The sequence below is a fragment of the Myxine glutinosa genome, chromosome 9 (genome assembly GCF_964187855.1).
Source record: "Myxine glutinosa chromosome 9, kmMyxGlut1.1, whole genome shotgun sequence".
Classification (NCBI taxonomy): domain Eukaryota; kingdom Metazoa; phylum Chordata; class Myxini; order Myxiniformes; family Myxinidae; genus Myxine; species Myxine glutinosa.
This window is the reverse complement of record NC_136269.1, coordinates 26830145-26846376: the sequence shown is the minus strand read 5'-3', so window position 1 is coordinate 26846376 and position 16232 is coordinate 26830145. Positions and strand designations below refer to the sequence as shown.

The 16232-nt window shown below is 43.4% G+C and overlaps 1 protein-coding gene across 1 annotated transcript in view; it reads right to left on the bottom strand.

Moving 5' to 3' along the window:
* The window catches only part of LOC137435793 (ryanodine receptor 2-like), a 633328-nt gene that overhangs the window by 102613 nt on the left and 514483 nt on the right, over nt 1-16232 (bottom strand). The window contains exons 94-95 of the mRNA XM_078785085.1: nt 9207-9392; nt 7593-7739 (exon numbers count right to left, since the gene is read on the bottom strand). Coding sequence (XP_078641211.1) covers nt 7593-7739; nt 9207-9392 — 333 coding nt within the window. The remainder of the gene's footprint in view (nt 1-7592; nt 7740-9206; nt 9393-16232) is intronic.

Here is a 16232-nt window from a genome sequence, read left to right as displayed (position 1 = left end):
CTGAACGAACACGGCGGCCATTCCGCTCGGTCAAGCAACATCTTTAGCCGTGTCCGTAACAATTGGTGTCAGGAGTGGGATACGGACCCGAAGCGCGCTTAACGCGCTCAAAATTACAAGTAACCGAAATTTGTTTTGTTTTAAAATAAAAACCCGAATTTTGAAAGTCGCGCTATGGCAGATCAAGACGGCTGGGTTCCGGTAGATTAGAGTGAGGCAGGGTCGATCCAGGACCAAATTGAGGGACAAGAGGAGAGCGAAGCAGTGAGGGCGGCAGGTTCGCAAAATGGCGTCCTCGCGCACGAGGTTACGGGCGCGCAAAATGGCGCCTCGCACATGGCTACGGCGACCGCGCCCGCGACCGTAGCAGCGCCGTTGGTGGATTCAAACCTTTTTTTCCTGCAAATGAGGGCCCTTATGGGACAAATGGGAGACCAAATTGGAGGTTTGAAAAACAGTATAGAGGCTCAGAGTGAGCAAATGGGGGTAATGGGGTCCAATAGCGAGAAATTGAGGGAGGACATGGGGTCCAATAGCGAGAAATTGAGGGAGGACATGGGGTCCAATAGCGAGAAATTGAGGGAGGACATGGGGGTCCAGATCGGAGGGTTAGGGAGTAGAATAGAGGGATTAGGAAACAAATTTGAGGGATTAGACAATAGATTAGGGGAAATACAGGAGGGGTTAACGGGGGTAGAAAACAGAATGGCCGCTCAAGAGAATCAAATGGAAGGGATGAAAAAGGGGTTAGAGGGGTTAGAAAACAGTATGGAAGGCAAATTGAGGGACATGAGGGACCAAGCGGAAAGGGAAGTTAAACAAATGGGGCAGCAGATAGAGGGGGTCAGAATGGGGGTAGAAACTAAATTGGATGCTCACAGGGAGGAAATGGAGCAGATGAGGGTGGCATCTGGGCAGGAGATGCAAGTGATGGGAGAAGAGATCAGAAGAGGTGTGAGTGAGGAGGTCGGAGGAGTGCGCGAGGAGGTGAGGCACTGCAAGGAGCGCATGGAGAAGGAGGTGAGAAAGGGGACTGTAAAATTGCAAGGTGGTATAGAGGAGTTGACGCTGGGAGTAGAACAACTGACAGTGGGACAAAAGGAGTTGGGGGCCAGGTAAAGAAGAACACAGCGGTAATAGAGGGTTTAAAATCGACACAGAAGGAGATGAAAAAGGACGTAGGGGTAATTTAAAAAGAGTGTCAGACGGTACATGAGGACCTGACGAGGAAAATGAACAAGGTGGTAGAGGTGATGGAGGTTAAAGAGCGGGAGGTGCGGGAGCATATAGAAAAAAATAAGGTGGAGTTAGAGGAAGAACTTAAGGGGGCGCACGAGGAGATGAAGGAGGTGAAGCAGAAATTAGAAGAAGTGGAAGAAGGGGTGAGCGAAATTAAGAAGCGACGGAGAGAGGATAAGAAAGAGATAAAGGAGGAAGTAAAAGAATTGGTCCAAAGTCTGTGTTCGGATCGTGATGATGTGCTCATTAACCGGATGAGGGATTCGCAGGTGATGGAGGAGAAGCGAAGAGAAAGAGGACCCGGTGTAAGTGGTGACCAATATGGTCGTGTGTATGATGCGCCAGGTGATTTAAGAAGCTTGGGGGTCGAGATGGACCCAGGTGTTCGTGAGAGGCCGTTGGTGAAGTGTGCGACAGGTCTGGTGTGCGAAAAAGGAGGTGTGCGAGAAAGTCCGACTCTGGGGTGCATGAGGAAAGAGTGCGCTGTCAAAAGTAAGGAAGAGTGTACACCTGTGGTGAGTGTTACAGAGGGTGTAACGGGAGAGTGTGCGCGAGATAGATGTGTGACGGACAGGTGCATGAGGAAAGAGTGCGCTGTCAAAAGTAAGGAAGAATGCACGCCTGTGATGAGTGTTACAGAGGGTGTGACGGGAGAGTGTGCGCTAGAAAGGTGTGTAACGGACGGGTGCATGAGGAAAGAGTGCGCTGTCGAGAGTAAGGGTGAGTGCGCTGTCAAGAGTGGAGGTGAGAGTAGTAAGAGTGACACGGAGCGTGAGTTGGTTGTGACAGGTGAGCGAGGATGTACACCTGGAATGGAAGGATGCACACCTGGAATGGTAGAGCGTGTGTGGGAATGCACACTTGAGTTGGTCGTGAGGCACGTGGTTGGGTGTGCGAGTGAAAGCACACCTGTGATTGTCACAGAGGAGGTGACCGAGGAAGGGGCGCGAAGAGGTGTGTTGGTGAGGTGTGCGACCAACGAATGTGTGCCAAAGTGTTCGGTGGTCAGGTGTGTGACCAAGGCTGTGAGTGGAATGAGTGTACCTGGGTGTGTTAGAGAAGGTACGACGAGGAGCATGGGAACAGCTGGATGTATGAGCATGAAAGGGGTAGCGTATGCGTGTAAGCATGCAGGTGAGGCATCGACGGTAACCGGGTTAGCGGTTAGAGCGACTTTTAGCCGAATCGGGCCCTCGGTGCGTGCCGGGCTTCGCGTGCCGCGAGAACCAGCGGGGATCCGAGCCACGGCGGATTCGAAAGGACCGCCGTACGCGATCCACGCTGTGCCTCGCTTGGAACGGCCGCGTCCGGGCTCCACTAGGTGGAGCGGGCAGCCCGATAGGAAGGGTCGTCATGGCGACCACTTTTTATTGAGACGTTCCGGCAGGTCGAGATCGGGCAATTGGATGGCTCCGCGCCGAGGTGGTGCGTGGGATCTCGGCACGGGTAAGCCCCCGTCCCTGCACCGAGTGCCAGACGCATCCAGCCGCTGGCACAAAACAACCCGCATTCATTGCTCGGCTGTACGAAGCCGAGCTTTAGAAGGGAATTGGCGCACCGAGAGGATCTAATAAGTAGACGGGTGATGAGGTTAGTGTTTTGGACCCAAAATTAGAAAAAAACAAAATTTGATGATTGGCAAAGGATTGGCAGTAATGATTGGCAGATGATGGGCAGTGATTGGCAAATTTTTGATTTGTTGAAATTTGATGTGCAAAATTGGTAGTGGGAGATGCCCGATGTGGTGGGATGGCAACTCTGTCATCCCTCACAAACTGGGGGCAAATGCGCTATAGATTAGGGGGTGTATGGCAGTGAAAACTAGCCCGGGTGGGTTAGGATATTGTGTGTAGGGATCTAGCGAAGATGACATTAGGTAACGTTAAGGTTAGTTAGTGACAAGGATACCTGCAGAGGGGACGCAGGTAGATTAGAGTGGATGATAATGACGAGGGAGCGCAATAGTTTAAAGGGACGACTGGGAAGCGCAAGTTTCAGAGGGGAGTAGTTAGATGAGATGATGCTGTGTGAGAACTGGACAGGTGTGTGGAGCAGTGTATGAGTAGTGAGTGTTGTGGATCAGCGCAAATGCGCTTGGGGGAGAGAAGGGTGCAGGCGGCACCAAGTACGAGAGCACAGGTGTGCAAGTACAGGTGTGTGGAATACATGGAGTATTGGAATGAGTGGTGTGGAGAGAGTGGAGTAAGTAGTACGGAGTGGTGTGCATGGTGCGAAGGTGTGGATGGGGGAAGAGTGGACCCCTTTTCACGAGTACCCGGGGAGGGTAGTTTAAAGAATAGTTAGAAGGTATAGGTAAATTGTGGTTGGATATTGGCATCTGTGGTGCGGGTGGAAGAATGGTATTTGGATGGGTGCATTAGTGTTGTGGAAATGGCTGGGCGTGTAGCCTGTTAGTGTGTGTAGTTGGTTTGGGCACTCCACCACTGTGAGGATGTCGGCCAGGTGAGGCCGCAGGTGGGCTCTGGGAGCCGGGAGTTGTGGATGGGGCCCGAGGATCCGGAGGACGGACCCGGGTAGCCCAGTGCCAGAGGGCACCGAGTGGGGTGACAGAGCCAGGAGGGGCCTTCCCAAATTAGATAGGTTAGGTAAGGAGCAGGTAAGCTCGGGTGGCAACTACAGTGGTGGAGGTGTGCAGGTGGGTAGACCTGCTGGGAGAGCTACACGTCACAGCCCAGAAATTGTGCAAGGGCACCGGGAGATGAATCGGGGGAGTGAGACCCCAAATTGAGAAGCACCACAGTTTGGTCAATGGGAATTGGTTTTTAGAACCCATAGTGTAAGTTGGCCAATGGATTGGCAGGGAAAGACCCCGGGTAATGTAAAGTTGTTAAAGTCATTTAGGAAATAGTTAGGATTGATGAACCTGTCGCACCATACGCAGCCGCTTACCTGAGGTGATGATGATGACTCCACACCTGTGTTCCTTTGTTCTGTGTTGCAGGAAGGGAGAATTGCTGTGTGGATTTGTGAGACGCATCACGACGTGGATGAGACATTGGGGTGATTCCATCTCTCCCTCCTTAGGAGGGACTGATGATGAATTGGTGATGGCAAATTTTGATGAGAGTTGGAAATGGCAAATTTGATTGGTTAGGAGGGAGAGAAGACGAATTTGGTTTATGGGAGGAATGGGGAAGACAGTAGGGACGTTTGTTGATGTGTAAAGTAGATGTTTATGGGTAGTGTTGTGTTTTGTGGATACAGTAAGGGGTAAGGGAGGGGCAATGTAGGTTACCTGGTGGGGGGGGGGGGGGGCGTACGGTAGGAACATACCTGTCTTACCTGGTTCCCATGTGCCCCCAGTGTGCATTACCTTACATTGCGTGCACTTTTGCGCCCTTACCACCTTACTCACTTGTCTTCTTTTGTCTCCCACCTCCGAGGATCTGGCTTTAGGGCAGAGAGAGAGGAGAGAGAGGTGCTGGCTCTGCAGTTGTGGGCCTGTACTTCCGCTGCTTGCTGCCTGGATCGATACACCATATGGACCGCAATTTTGGTGGCCGCCCACAATGGACCGCAGTTCTTTTGCGGGCAAGCACCACCCATTGATGGACCTCTGGGTCAACGTGGCACCTATGCCATACAGGTGAACCACTTATAGTTGGCCCCCCTGACGGCCACTATTTAGAAATGGACGCGGTTGGCGCCATTCTTTATTTCTAAAGAAGCCAGAAGGCCAAGTGGGCTCCAAGGCAAGACCAGCGGCAGAACATCGGCCGGCTGCGACACCACCGGTGACCATGGACACTTGATTGTGCCTTTTTTATTGAACACTTTATTGGTGCACCGGATGGTGCTGACTGTACATAATGGGGTGGTGCTTTTGGTGCTTGGAAGGGGTGCTCTGCACATTATTAAAGGCCGGAGGGCCACAGGGCACTCGTGGGTTGGTGTATCGATGCTGGCATGCGTGCTCTCTCTCTATGCATAACATCTGCATGTGTTCCTCAAAGAACAGGTCCTGGATCGTAGTGTAAATATCAGTGTAGTCTTGTGTAAATGATGCTCCCTACCAGCTGTATGTTTAGTTTGAGGATGCTTTCCGCGATTCGGTTATCCTGTGGGTGTGTTTCTGTTAGGAGAAGGGTGCAACGTCGCAGGGGGACATATTTACTCATTTGTGAACATCTGTAAAACTGTCGCACTCAGGGTTGAGTTAATAGTAGAGGGAACTACATCTGAGTGCCACACTAAAGTAAGTAAAAATTTATCGGGTCGGGACGCCCCGAGGTAGAGAAGGGTGCAATGTTGCGGATATGGGATTTGCATCCATCCATATCCGCTTGTAAATATTCCCCTATTTCCTCAATACTTCCCAACTATCCCCAATCCCCCATTCCCTAGTCCCATTTTCTGTAAACAACACTCTGTAGACCCGACCTTCCCCTATTTCCCCCATTAAATGTCGCATCCAGGTCCACCGCATCTCACGTAGACAACTATAGGACATCTTGCTAGTTATTCTTAGTCTAGGTCAGTTAAGGACTCGTTTCCATTAATTCTGACTCTTCGTTGCACCAGAATGTGATTGTATGGCACCGTTAGGAAGTTTAGGACCTCCCAATACCTCCCCGCAGCTCTGCCTCATGGTTCAACAACAACAACAACAACAACAACAACTGCGGCGGCGCGGGGAGTGCGCGTCCTCACTCCGGCTTGGTTGGTAGGGGGTGTTGGGAGGGCACCAGGCCTTTCCAACGAGCCGCCATCGAACATGTGCTCGACGGGGTTACCAAGTAGGGGCTCGCTGTCAGCTCCTCGTCAAGGGCGGAGCCCGGTAACCCCCGCACCCAATAGAAGCAGTGGACCGGTCCCATCTGGGGCGGAGCCAACGAGCCGAGGGCGTGTGACTCCCCGCTGAGCATGCGCAGGAAGAGGGAGGTGACGTAAGATGCGCGCTGAGCTTGAAGCAAGAGAGACGCCACCTCCGAGCGCTGTGAGGCCGCCCTGCATCTTTTGAACCGTGCTTGATCCTGTCCCCGAGCCAAGGTGCACCTTGTGCTATCAACCGACCTGTCCTTCCCTGCCATCAATCCCTGTGTAAGTCAGTCTTGTTCCGTTTGTCTGTGGTCTGTCTGGGTAGGATAAGATTGTATCTAAGTGCCTATCTCTTCTGTGTCTTTTACCTCACTCTACCTTGTAATCTACCCCTTTTCTCCACCACTAATTATATCCTCCTCCGGAGGTCTTGAGAACTGTACCCCTTGCGTCGTTTCATTTATCCCAGTCGTTGTGTCCTTTCCAATCATTGATTTAGCGTAGCGCGATTTGGCCAACGTTCGAGTGGAATCGGGTGAGTTGGGGGTAATCGGGTAAACTGTACGAACACGGCGGCCATTCCGCTCGGTCAAGCAACATCTTTAGCCGTGTCCGTAACAATATATATATATATATATATATATATATATATATATATATATATATATATATATATACTATATATATATATATATATATATATATATATATATATATATATATATATATATATATATATATATATATATATATATATATATATATATATCGTTTTTGGCCCCATTTCTCAATGATGATAAAGAATTTTGTTATTTTTATTTTCTATATTTAAAAATTCGGATCTTCTGAAATAACCACAGATTGTAAATAACCACGCACTAAAAACAGCACTAATGTAATGTATACATTTATAAGCACTAAAAATAGTGCTTAGAAATAAAAAAATACATTTTCAGATCCAGACTTGAATCTTCACCAAAATGTAATAAATTCCTCCTTGCCACACACTCTTCAATTGTCCTCCAGGTTTCGTCCAAGCTGGTCCATAACTTTTTGGGATATCGTGTTATATATAGTTTTTCGCCCTGTCACTCAATTGTGACGAATCACATAAAAAATTATATTATCCAGATCCGGATCTGGATCTTCACCAGAAAATAATTTCGTCCTTGTCATACACCCAACTTTTCCACTAGATTTTGTCCGAATCCATCCACAATTTTTTGATATATCCTGTTGACAGACAGACAGGGGTGAAAACATAACCTCCATACACCTTCGGTGGCAGAGGGAACAAACTGCGAATTGTGAAAAGCAAACACCGAGTGTCTTCTTCTTCTAATAGACAAATACGACCTGGGATGGACTGTTTGTAGAACTTATGAGATGTGAAAATTGCATACATTCAACATGATTAGTCTGAAACAAACAATCTCAGAAATAGCTGTTAAAATACTGAATTTTCAATCAAATTTCAAATCCTTTAGTTTGAATGAAATCACAACTTCTGACATAATGAGCTGAGAATATGTCTCTTACTCAGAATACATCCATCATGGCAACATCTGGATTACCTGCTTTCCATTGTGTGTAACAGACGAGAGGATTGTCCTCAAGGTTTTGAATCCCATCGCGATGTCAAGGAGATGAGCAGCGAAGAAGAAGTTGTTATAGTTTCCCAGAATGGACATTGTCATGTACCAAGCAAGGTAAAGGAATGACTGAATGGGAAAGAAACAATGCATTTTTCATTGAGTGGAAACCAGAACAACCACTCTAAACTGTTTTACTTGTGTGATTCAAACTTACATTGGTGTGAATTGCAATTCGATATAAATCTATGGCTAATAATTGTGGAGTCCACGTTGCAAATCCTATATGCAGTTCATCTTTCTATTTTCCTTCCAATTAATGAAAAATACACCAATACGAGAGAATCTTTGTCCTGCATGTGATTTATCTTTGCGTTTTAATTTCTTGTAAAGAAACATGAAAATGTTGTATTTCATTGAGTGTGTGTCTGTATATGTGTGTGTATTTATATTTATATTTATATATATATATACAGTAATTTATTTATACATACATACATACATACAAATGCAAGTTTCCTGATTGCGTCTGATCGGAGTAAACGTCTAACCACAGCACGTACAAGGCTGAATGATGCCTCATTTACGAGCTTATTGGTCCAGACAGTGCATGACGAGGTTTAACATTATTGTTCTTCATGCAATTTCAAGTTATGTTCATTTTTATTGCACACGTGGTGTATATGCTCAGAGTCGTTGGTTTGCACATGTACAGGAAGTTAAAAAATTCAGTCAATCTGTCTATATCGATTAGTACAGGGGCCATGTCTGACTTTGGAGGGTCCTGGTTACTTCGGCTGGAAAAAAAATGTCTGGATGTAGGTGTTAGTTACATATATGGGGGTCATCACCAGGGTGGATGTAGGTTTTGAAAGTGGTGAAATATTTTTTTATTTCCTTTATAAAATGACATTTGACCTGCATATTGGATTCTCATACGAAAGGTACAAGGGGGGAAAAATTGCCAATTATATGTATTATTCACCACTTTCATTGTTTTTTGTCCCCCGTCGCACCGCGGAGCGAAAGGGGGACTATGGTTTTCCCCTCCGTCCGTGTGCGCGTCCATGCGTGCGTGTGTGCGTGCGTGCGTTGAACTTTGTTTTCATTGGTGACGGGAGGTAAGAAGTGGAACAAATAGAAAAAATAAAAATTGAGATAAAATATTTGCCTTAAATTTTTTTAAATGATTATATTGCAGTGCAACATTAAAAACAATACCATTTTCCATTTAAATGTCTTATACCATGAATATCTTTTTTGTAAGTCATATTTTTCCAATACCAAACTATGTAAAAACCCTCTCTGTCAACTAAATGTCATGTTTAGCTGTATTCCAATGTTAAAAGATCAACACACTATGCAAAATGGTAGCGAACCCCGAACCCTAACGCAAACAAGCCTAACACTAACAACCCTAACCCTAACAACCCTAACTGGATGTACTTGCACAACTGGATTGGAATGTATTCACATGATGACACTTGTCTTGATTGAAATAAATCAAGGCCGTGACACAATTGGCCACATAAATGATAACTAGTTCACTTTTGTAAGTCTACCAGTAATAGTTTGATAATCACAAACTGTACTTACATTGTCAGTGAGCATGACCCCAAGCTTCCAAACTTGGTACTTGATGTCGATGGAATTGAGGCTGATATTAAAAAAAAACAGAAAAAATATTACCAACAGCATGAATAACACGAGCAGCCACATAGCTGATTGAGGAAGAGCAGAAAACTTGTGAAAAACCGATGGGCAAAGGTCATCGAAATTCCCCTGTTTGCAATGTCAATTTTAAAATGTCACCCCATGCTACCCATCATTGGAAAAGTCAAGTTATTCAATAAATGTGTGTGGAAGTAAAACTCATGGAGATGGAGAGTGGAGTGGGGAGTCAGGGAGGGGTGTTAAATAGTTGGCCTTTTGCTAACCTTAAAAACCACAAAGATGAGTTATTAAAATCACGAAAAATGTGTAACAGGCCTACAAATTTCATGGTGCTCCTGAAATTCTGGCTTGTGGTGTCTGAGTGACAGTCAGAATGAATCGAGTTGCAAATTTCCATTGCAAGGAAATACTGTACAAGTAAAGTCAAAGGTAGGAAATAGGAATTTGCTCCATGTGATCAATATCGTGGTCTATCCCAGAAAAACGACATTCCCCCGTAAAAACAATGTAGTTATGACTCCCCGCAGGTGTACTTTTAACTCTATTTTTCCTTCGTGACCTTCATGAGTAAGTTGTTTTTTCTTTAAATTGTACTAAAACAAACTTTTTAGATGTGAAATAACTCTCTGCTTGCATGATCCGATATGTAGTGATAGACCATTTATTCATTTATTCCATTCCTGTTCATTCTTTGATCATGATTTGCACTTTTAGTTTCTAATGCATTATTATAACTTGCTGTTGTTGGTATTAATGTTTGATTTCATGATGAATGGCCTTTGACCTCAAGATTGAGAACTGCTTGGCCAATTTCCCTCATATTTTGCATACATGCTTGGGGTACCCATGGTCAGGTCCCACGTACAAAATAAGTTTGTCCTCCCTTTGAGAATGGGGGAGACAATTACGAAGTTAGGGTGTATATTAATCTTTGTGTAGCTTTGTTGGTACCTTGATAAAAACTATCACTTGATGCCATAGAAACATATGTACTGGGCATGCCTGATGTTTCCTGTGGTGGCACGCGTGACTCACGGTGGCCATCTTGGAATACGAGTCAGAATCAGATAATGTGTAATAAAGTATAACAGATGCCAAAATACAAAACTCTTTATTCACATATCAAACAAGTGTTTTATAAAAGTTTATCTACCATGATGAGGTAATCAAGACTTGAAAAGATAGTTATGTAGATACATTTTCAGTAAATTGAGCCTTTCAATCCAGAATTCACAGGTTGCGCATATTGTTTTTGAATGACAAAATTGTGCTTTTCCCATGTGAGAAACTGCATTTCCACCCCTGTAGCCAAATTGGGGGCATAGAGAGTGTTTACTGATGGTGATTTAATATCTACCTTTCAAAAATGGCACAATATGTTATGAAACGTGGCTTCATATCTATGTTGTGGACATTGAAAAAAATTGTCTGTTCAACATATCCCTGAATCTATTTATATTCAGCATCTTTGCACCTAGAGTAGAATAACAATTTTTACAGAACATAGCTTAAAATACATGAACACACTATTCATAGGGGATACAATGGCATGAACACGAAAGTACGAGTTGGCAGGAGCCAATTTCAACTTCACACGGGATGCTTGCGCGTGTTATTTTGATGGACGCATTTCAAAGGCTTTGGAATATCAGCATCTATTTTGCTCTCCAAAATACTATATGTGTATGTATGTATGTATGCATACATGTATATATATACAGACTTGGCATTTAATATGGAATTTTTTTTTTTCTTGAATTGGGTTTACTTTCTTAACTCAGTATATCAATCTGGTGAGTTTCTTTTACACTTTGGTGATTTATTTGTTAAAAGAACCATGTCACTGATTGTCTGTCGCAGTAAGAAGTCAACAACAGGATTATATCACAGGTGGCGTGGCAAAATGTACGGACAGGTGCATTTGATGATTGGCTTCACATTCGGGTATACAAGGGATGTTGCGTTCTGTATTCGTGGAAAACAACTGCTGCACGTCTCCAAAAGTTATTGCCGCTTCCTCTGGAGATGGTCCGTCAACTCGACAATGCTGTTTGCCATGGAGTCGTGGCTTTACGAAATTACGGGATGAAACAGCGTGCTATTGCTCGGCAGTATGGCATCACTCAAGGTCAGGTGTCAAAGATCCTGAAACGAAATGATCAGAGGGGTGTCCCTACTCCAATGCCGAGGCCAGGACGTTCCCGCAGAACCACAAGGAGGGATGATCGCCAGCTGCATCGGTTAGTCCGCAATGGCCATACCAAGTCAGCTAATCGGCTTAGGGCTGAGTGGCAGCAACTGACAAATGTGGCTGTATACAGAAGGCTAGTCAACCAACGACTGGTTCAAGCAGGCTATCGTGCCAGGCGTCCCCTGAGAAAGCCACGCCTGACCAGACAACACAGCCAGCGCCGATGGCAGTGGGCCAAAGAGCACCGTCAATGGCAGCCAGGACACTGGAATCACGTGATCTTCAGTGACGAGTCTAGATTTCTGGACTATCGTCAAGATGGCCGCGTCCGAGTGCGCAGACAAGTGCATGAAGCCTACAACAAAGATTGTATAGTGCCAAGAGTCCAATCTGGTGGTGGTGGGGTGACCGTTTGGGCTGCTTTTCATGCAGGGGGCAAAACTGACCTGGTTGTTCTGAATGGAAACCTGAACCAGTTCAAGTACAGGGCTATTCTGGAAGAAACATTGCTTCCATTTGCTCGTGCAGCCTTTCGAGGAAACTTTGTCTTCCAAGATGACAATGCACGGCCTCATCGTGCTCGCATGATCCAACACTTTCTTGCTGACCGTGGTGTAGAGCATATGGAGTGGCCTGCCATGTCCCTGGATATGAATCCGAAAGAGAACTTGTGGGCAGAATTAACACGTCAAATCGACCACTTGGACCAGCAGCCGACCTGTGCGTGAATTGCAGCAGGCTATTGTCACTGCTTGGCAAGCGATTCCTGTCCAAACCTCGTGAACAGCATGCCTCAACGTGTACGTGCTCTCCTGAATGCTCGTGGGGGTTACACGAAGTACTGAACTGTAATTTTACTGTCCATAATCCCAGTCGTAATTTAACTTAGATTTAACGTAATCCCATGACTCTCTCGAAAATCCTCTCTATCTCTTTGCTGATGACTCCACTCTCTGCCGCTCCATTCCTCTTCCCTCAGATCGGCAGTCTGCTGCCTCCTCACTCTCTGAAGACCTGGACAAAATCACAGACTGGTCAAACAAGTGGAACATGTCTTTCAATCCTGACAAATCTCACACTCTTACTATGTCTCTCCGAAAAGATCGACTGGACAACCCTCCCATCTACTTTCTCAACAATCCTCTCCAAGAAGTTCTGTCGCTCAAGATTTTGGGTCTCACTATCTGCCATGATCTTTCTTGGGAAAACCACATTTCCAAGCTGGCCTCCAAAGCCAGTCGCCGACTGGGCATCCTCCGTCGTGCGAAGTCCTTCCTCGGTACACCTGAGCTCCTCACCACATACAAGGCTTTCATCCGCAGCTCAATGGAATACTGTTCTCCCCTATGGGCCGGTGCTCCTGCCTCACACCTAGCTCGGCTTCACGCTGTTGAAACCAAAGCTTTCAGAATTATTGGAATCTCCCGCGATGAAGCTATCTCTGAGGGCCTTTCACTCACTCACCGCAGGCAGGTAGGTGGTCTTTCTGTCTTCTACCGACTCCTCTCCGGCCTTGCACCCCCAGCTCTCTCTGTGCTCTGTCCCCCAAATATTCCTACAGGTCGCACAAGATCTGCCAGCAACCCTCTGATGGTTAAACTGCCGAAATCTCGGCTCTCTGCTCACCTTCACTCTTTCATTCCTCTTTTCTCCCGCCTCTGGAACAAACTCCCTCACTCCCTTCAATCCCACTCCTCCCTCCAGGTCTTTAAAACAGCTGTTCACCACCATCTCTTATCTTCCCCCATCCAAAACCTTGATCTTTTCTACCCCCGCTAATTCACCCCAGATCCACCTTGTTTGAAATTCCAACTTCTTTCCTGGAAGTCCTGGCAGTGTCCATATGTTTTATACCTCTCCCACCGCCCCCTTCCCATGCCCCCCCCCCCCCCAAAGCCCTCGCCCTCTCTCAGATCTCTCGATGTCTCCATGTCTCTCGGTCCCTGCTCTCAAATGTTGTGTTTGTGTCCTTCCCCCTCTCTCCCCATCTTGTCTACCGCTCCCGATGTTATATGTTTTATGTGTCGGTTTGTCTTTCTGTGTGATTAATGTTCGCTCTTTCACGAGCCTCGATCTTGTATACAAAAAAAAAAAAAAAAAAAAAAAACTTTTGTTTTTGTTAAAAAAAATTTGGCTAATGTGCAAAATAAAGAGATACTTCTGGAAAACGTACAGAAGTTTAACACAGTACTGTCCATGAATTGAGTTCGATATCAGTTTACATCACTTTCAAGGATCAATTTATTTGTTTCGAAATGTCAAATGTGGTTTTTGTTTCTTTTAATGGTCACATTAACAAAATCTAGAATAATTTCAACATAATTCCAATGAACTTTTGGTTCTAAGACATCTTTAAAAGTAAGTTCACCCCCACAAAAAAAATATTCCATATTAAATGCCAAGTCTGTATATATATATATATATGTATACCTTTAGACTTGCGCTACCTTCAGAAAAAAAAAAAATTACGACTGCTTCAACTGATTTCTAAAAGTATAGTCAGAGGTCAGATTGTAAGTATAGTCACAGACTGGGGCAACCTAGGTCTTTATGCCATGGTATCGGCCCTCATTTACTTTATTTCGACTTGAGAACTATTTCCAAGAAGTTTTACAACATTCGCATTAATTTTGAGCAGGTTCAAGATGGCGTTGTACTTTTGTGCATCATTTATTCCACACGTTACTTCATCTGACAGACACCACAGCAGATTGAACAAATTGCTATTGCTACCTTCTTCAACAAAAACTGATGATGTGGTACATGCGTGGGGCTAAATTGAGATTTCCGGGAAGCATTTTATTTTTAAAAAGTTTAAATTTTTTTATTTTAATTCTTTTATTTTTTAAATTAAAATTTAATACATGAAAATGTACCAGAAAAGAGGACCGTGGGCCAAATTTCAGCTCTCTAGTACATATGGAACCTACAAAATGAACGGCTCAAATATTTAAAACGGGACAAACAAAGTTCAGATGAAGTTAAATAAATATGTGTAATACAAAAAGGTGATATTCCTGCAAAATAACTTTTTACTGCGGTTGATGTTTAATTCATTATCACGATACATTTTTTTCTGGAAAAAACAGTGGGGTCATGACAACTATAATATTGATGGACATACTAACGTGCGCAAGTGCACTTTTAAAGATATTGTTTCTTCATTGAGAGGAGGTTTGAGAGATGAAAGTTATGTATATAGGTAGCTTTCGAAACATACCTTCCATCAATTAGATATACATCATCACTTTTATTGTATATGAGGCTCGAGTAATTAGAGCTAAACACTTGAAATCAATGGAAAGGTCCATAAGCAATTACCACGTGGGTATCTCTGAATATTACAAAAAGCTATGCCAAAAAATGATTCCTCAAATACTCTGATATTTTTCCTCATATTTAGGTTCGATTCTGCTGTGTGAAATTGTCTTTATTGTCTCTTTGTCTATTAAATTAAAGTATACCATCATCATTTGGCCAAATTCTTCAGCAGATACAAATTTAAAGGGGAGTTTATAAATGGCCTATACATTACATCTTAGCTCATTTTGACTCATGTACTCGTAGTGAGTGTTCAACCACTTCAGCAACTGCCGAAACCAAAAACGAAAATCGAATCCGAGTTGAATTAACCCGTGCGGGTGGTTGAAGCAAAAACGCCGTTTTGAGGTTTGGATTGGCGTTTTGAATTGAGGAATTCCTTTTCAAAGTCATAAAAGTCCTTGCAGTGTCCTTGTGTTTTATACTTCTTCCACCCCCTCCCCCTTCCCACGCCTCCTCCCTCCAAGCCCTCTCCCTCCCACAGATCCTCTCAAATGTTGTGTTTGTGTGCTTCGCCTTCTCTCCCCCATCTTGTCTACCGCTCCCATTATTATATATTTTGTGTCTGTTTGATTTTTTTGTGGGATAAATGTTAGCTCTTTCATGAGCCTCGATCCTGTATACAAAAAAAAAAAAACAAAAAAAAAAAACATGATGCCTAAGCCATCCATCATCCATCCATCCATATATATATATATATATATATATATATATATATATATATATATATATATATATATATATACACATATATATACACATATATAGATACATATATAGATACATATATATACACATATATATATACATATATAGATACATATATATATATATATATATATATATATATATATATATATATATATATATATATATATATATATATATATATATATATATATATATATATATATATACTGTATATATATATATATATATATATATATATACTGTATATATATATATATATATATATATATATATATATATATATATATATATATATATATATATATATATATATATATACATATATAGATACATATATATATATATATACATAATATATAGATACATATATATGTGCATATATATATATATATATATACATATATACATATATAGATACATATATATATACATACATACACACACATACACATACATACACACACATATACATACATACATACATACATACATACATACACACACACGGGCCGAGTCAGAGTTTTTTCACACTAGTCCCACGCAGGAATTTACATTTTTATTTTTATTTTTTTTATTTTTATTTTATTTTTTTTGTATACAAGATCGAGGCTCGTGAAAGAGCGAACATTAATCACACAGAAAGACAAACCGACACATAAAACATATAACATCGGGAGCGGTAGACAAGATGGGGAGAGAGGGGGAAGGACACAAACACAACATTT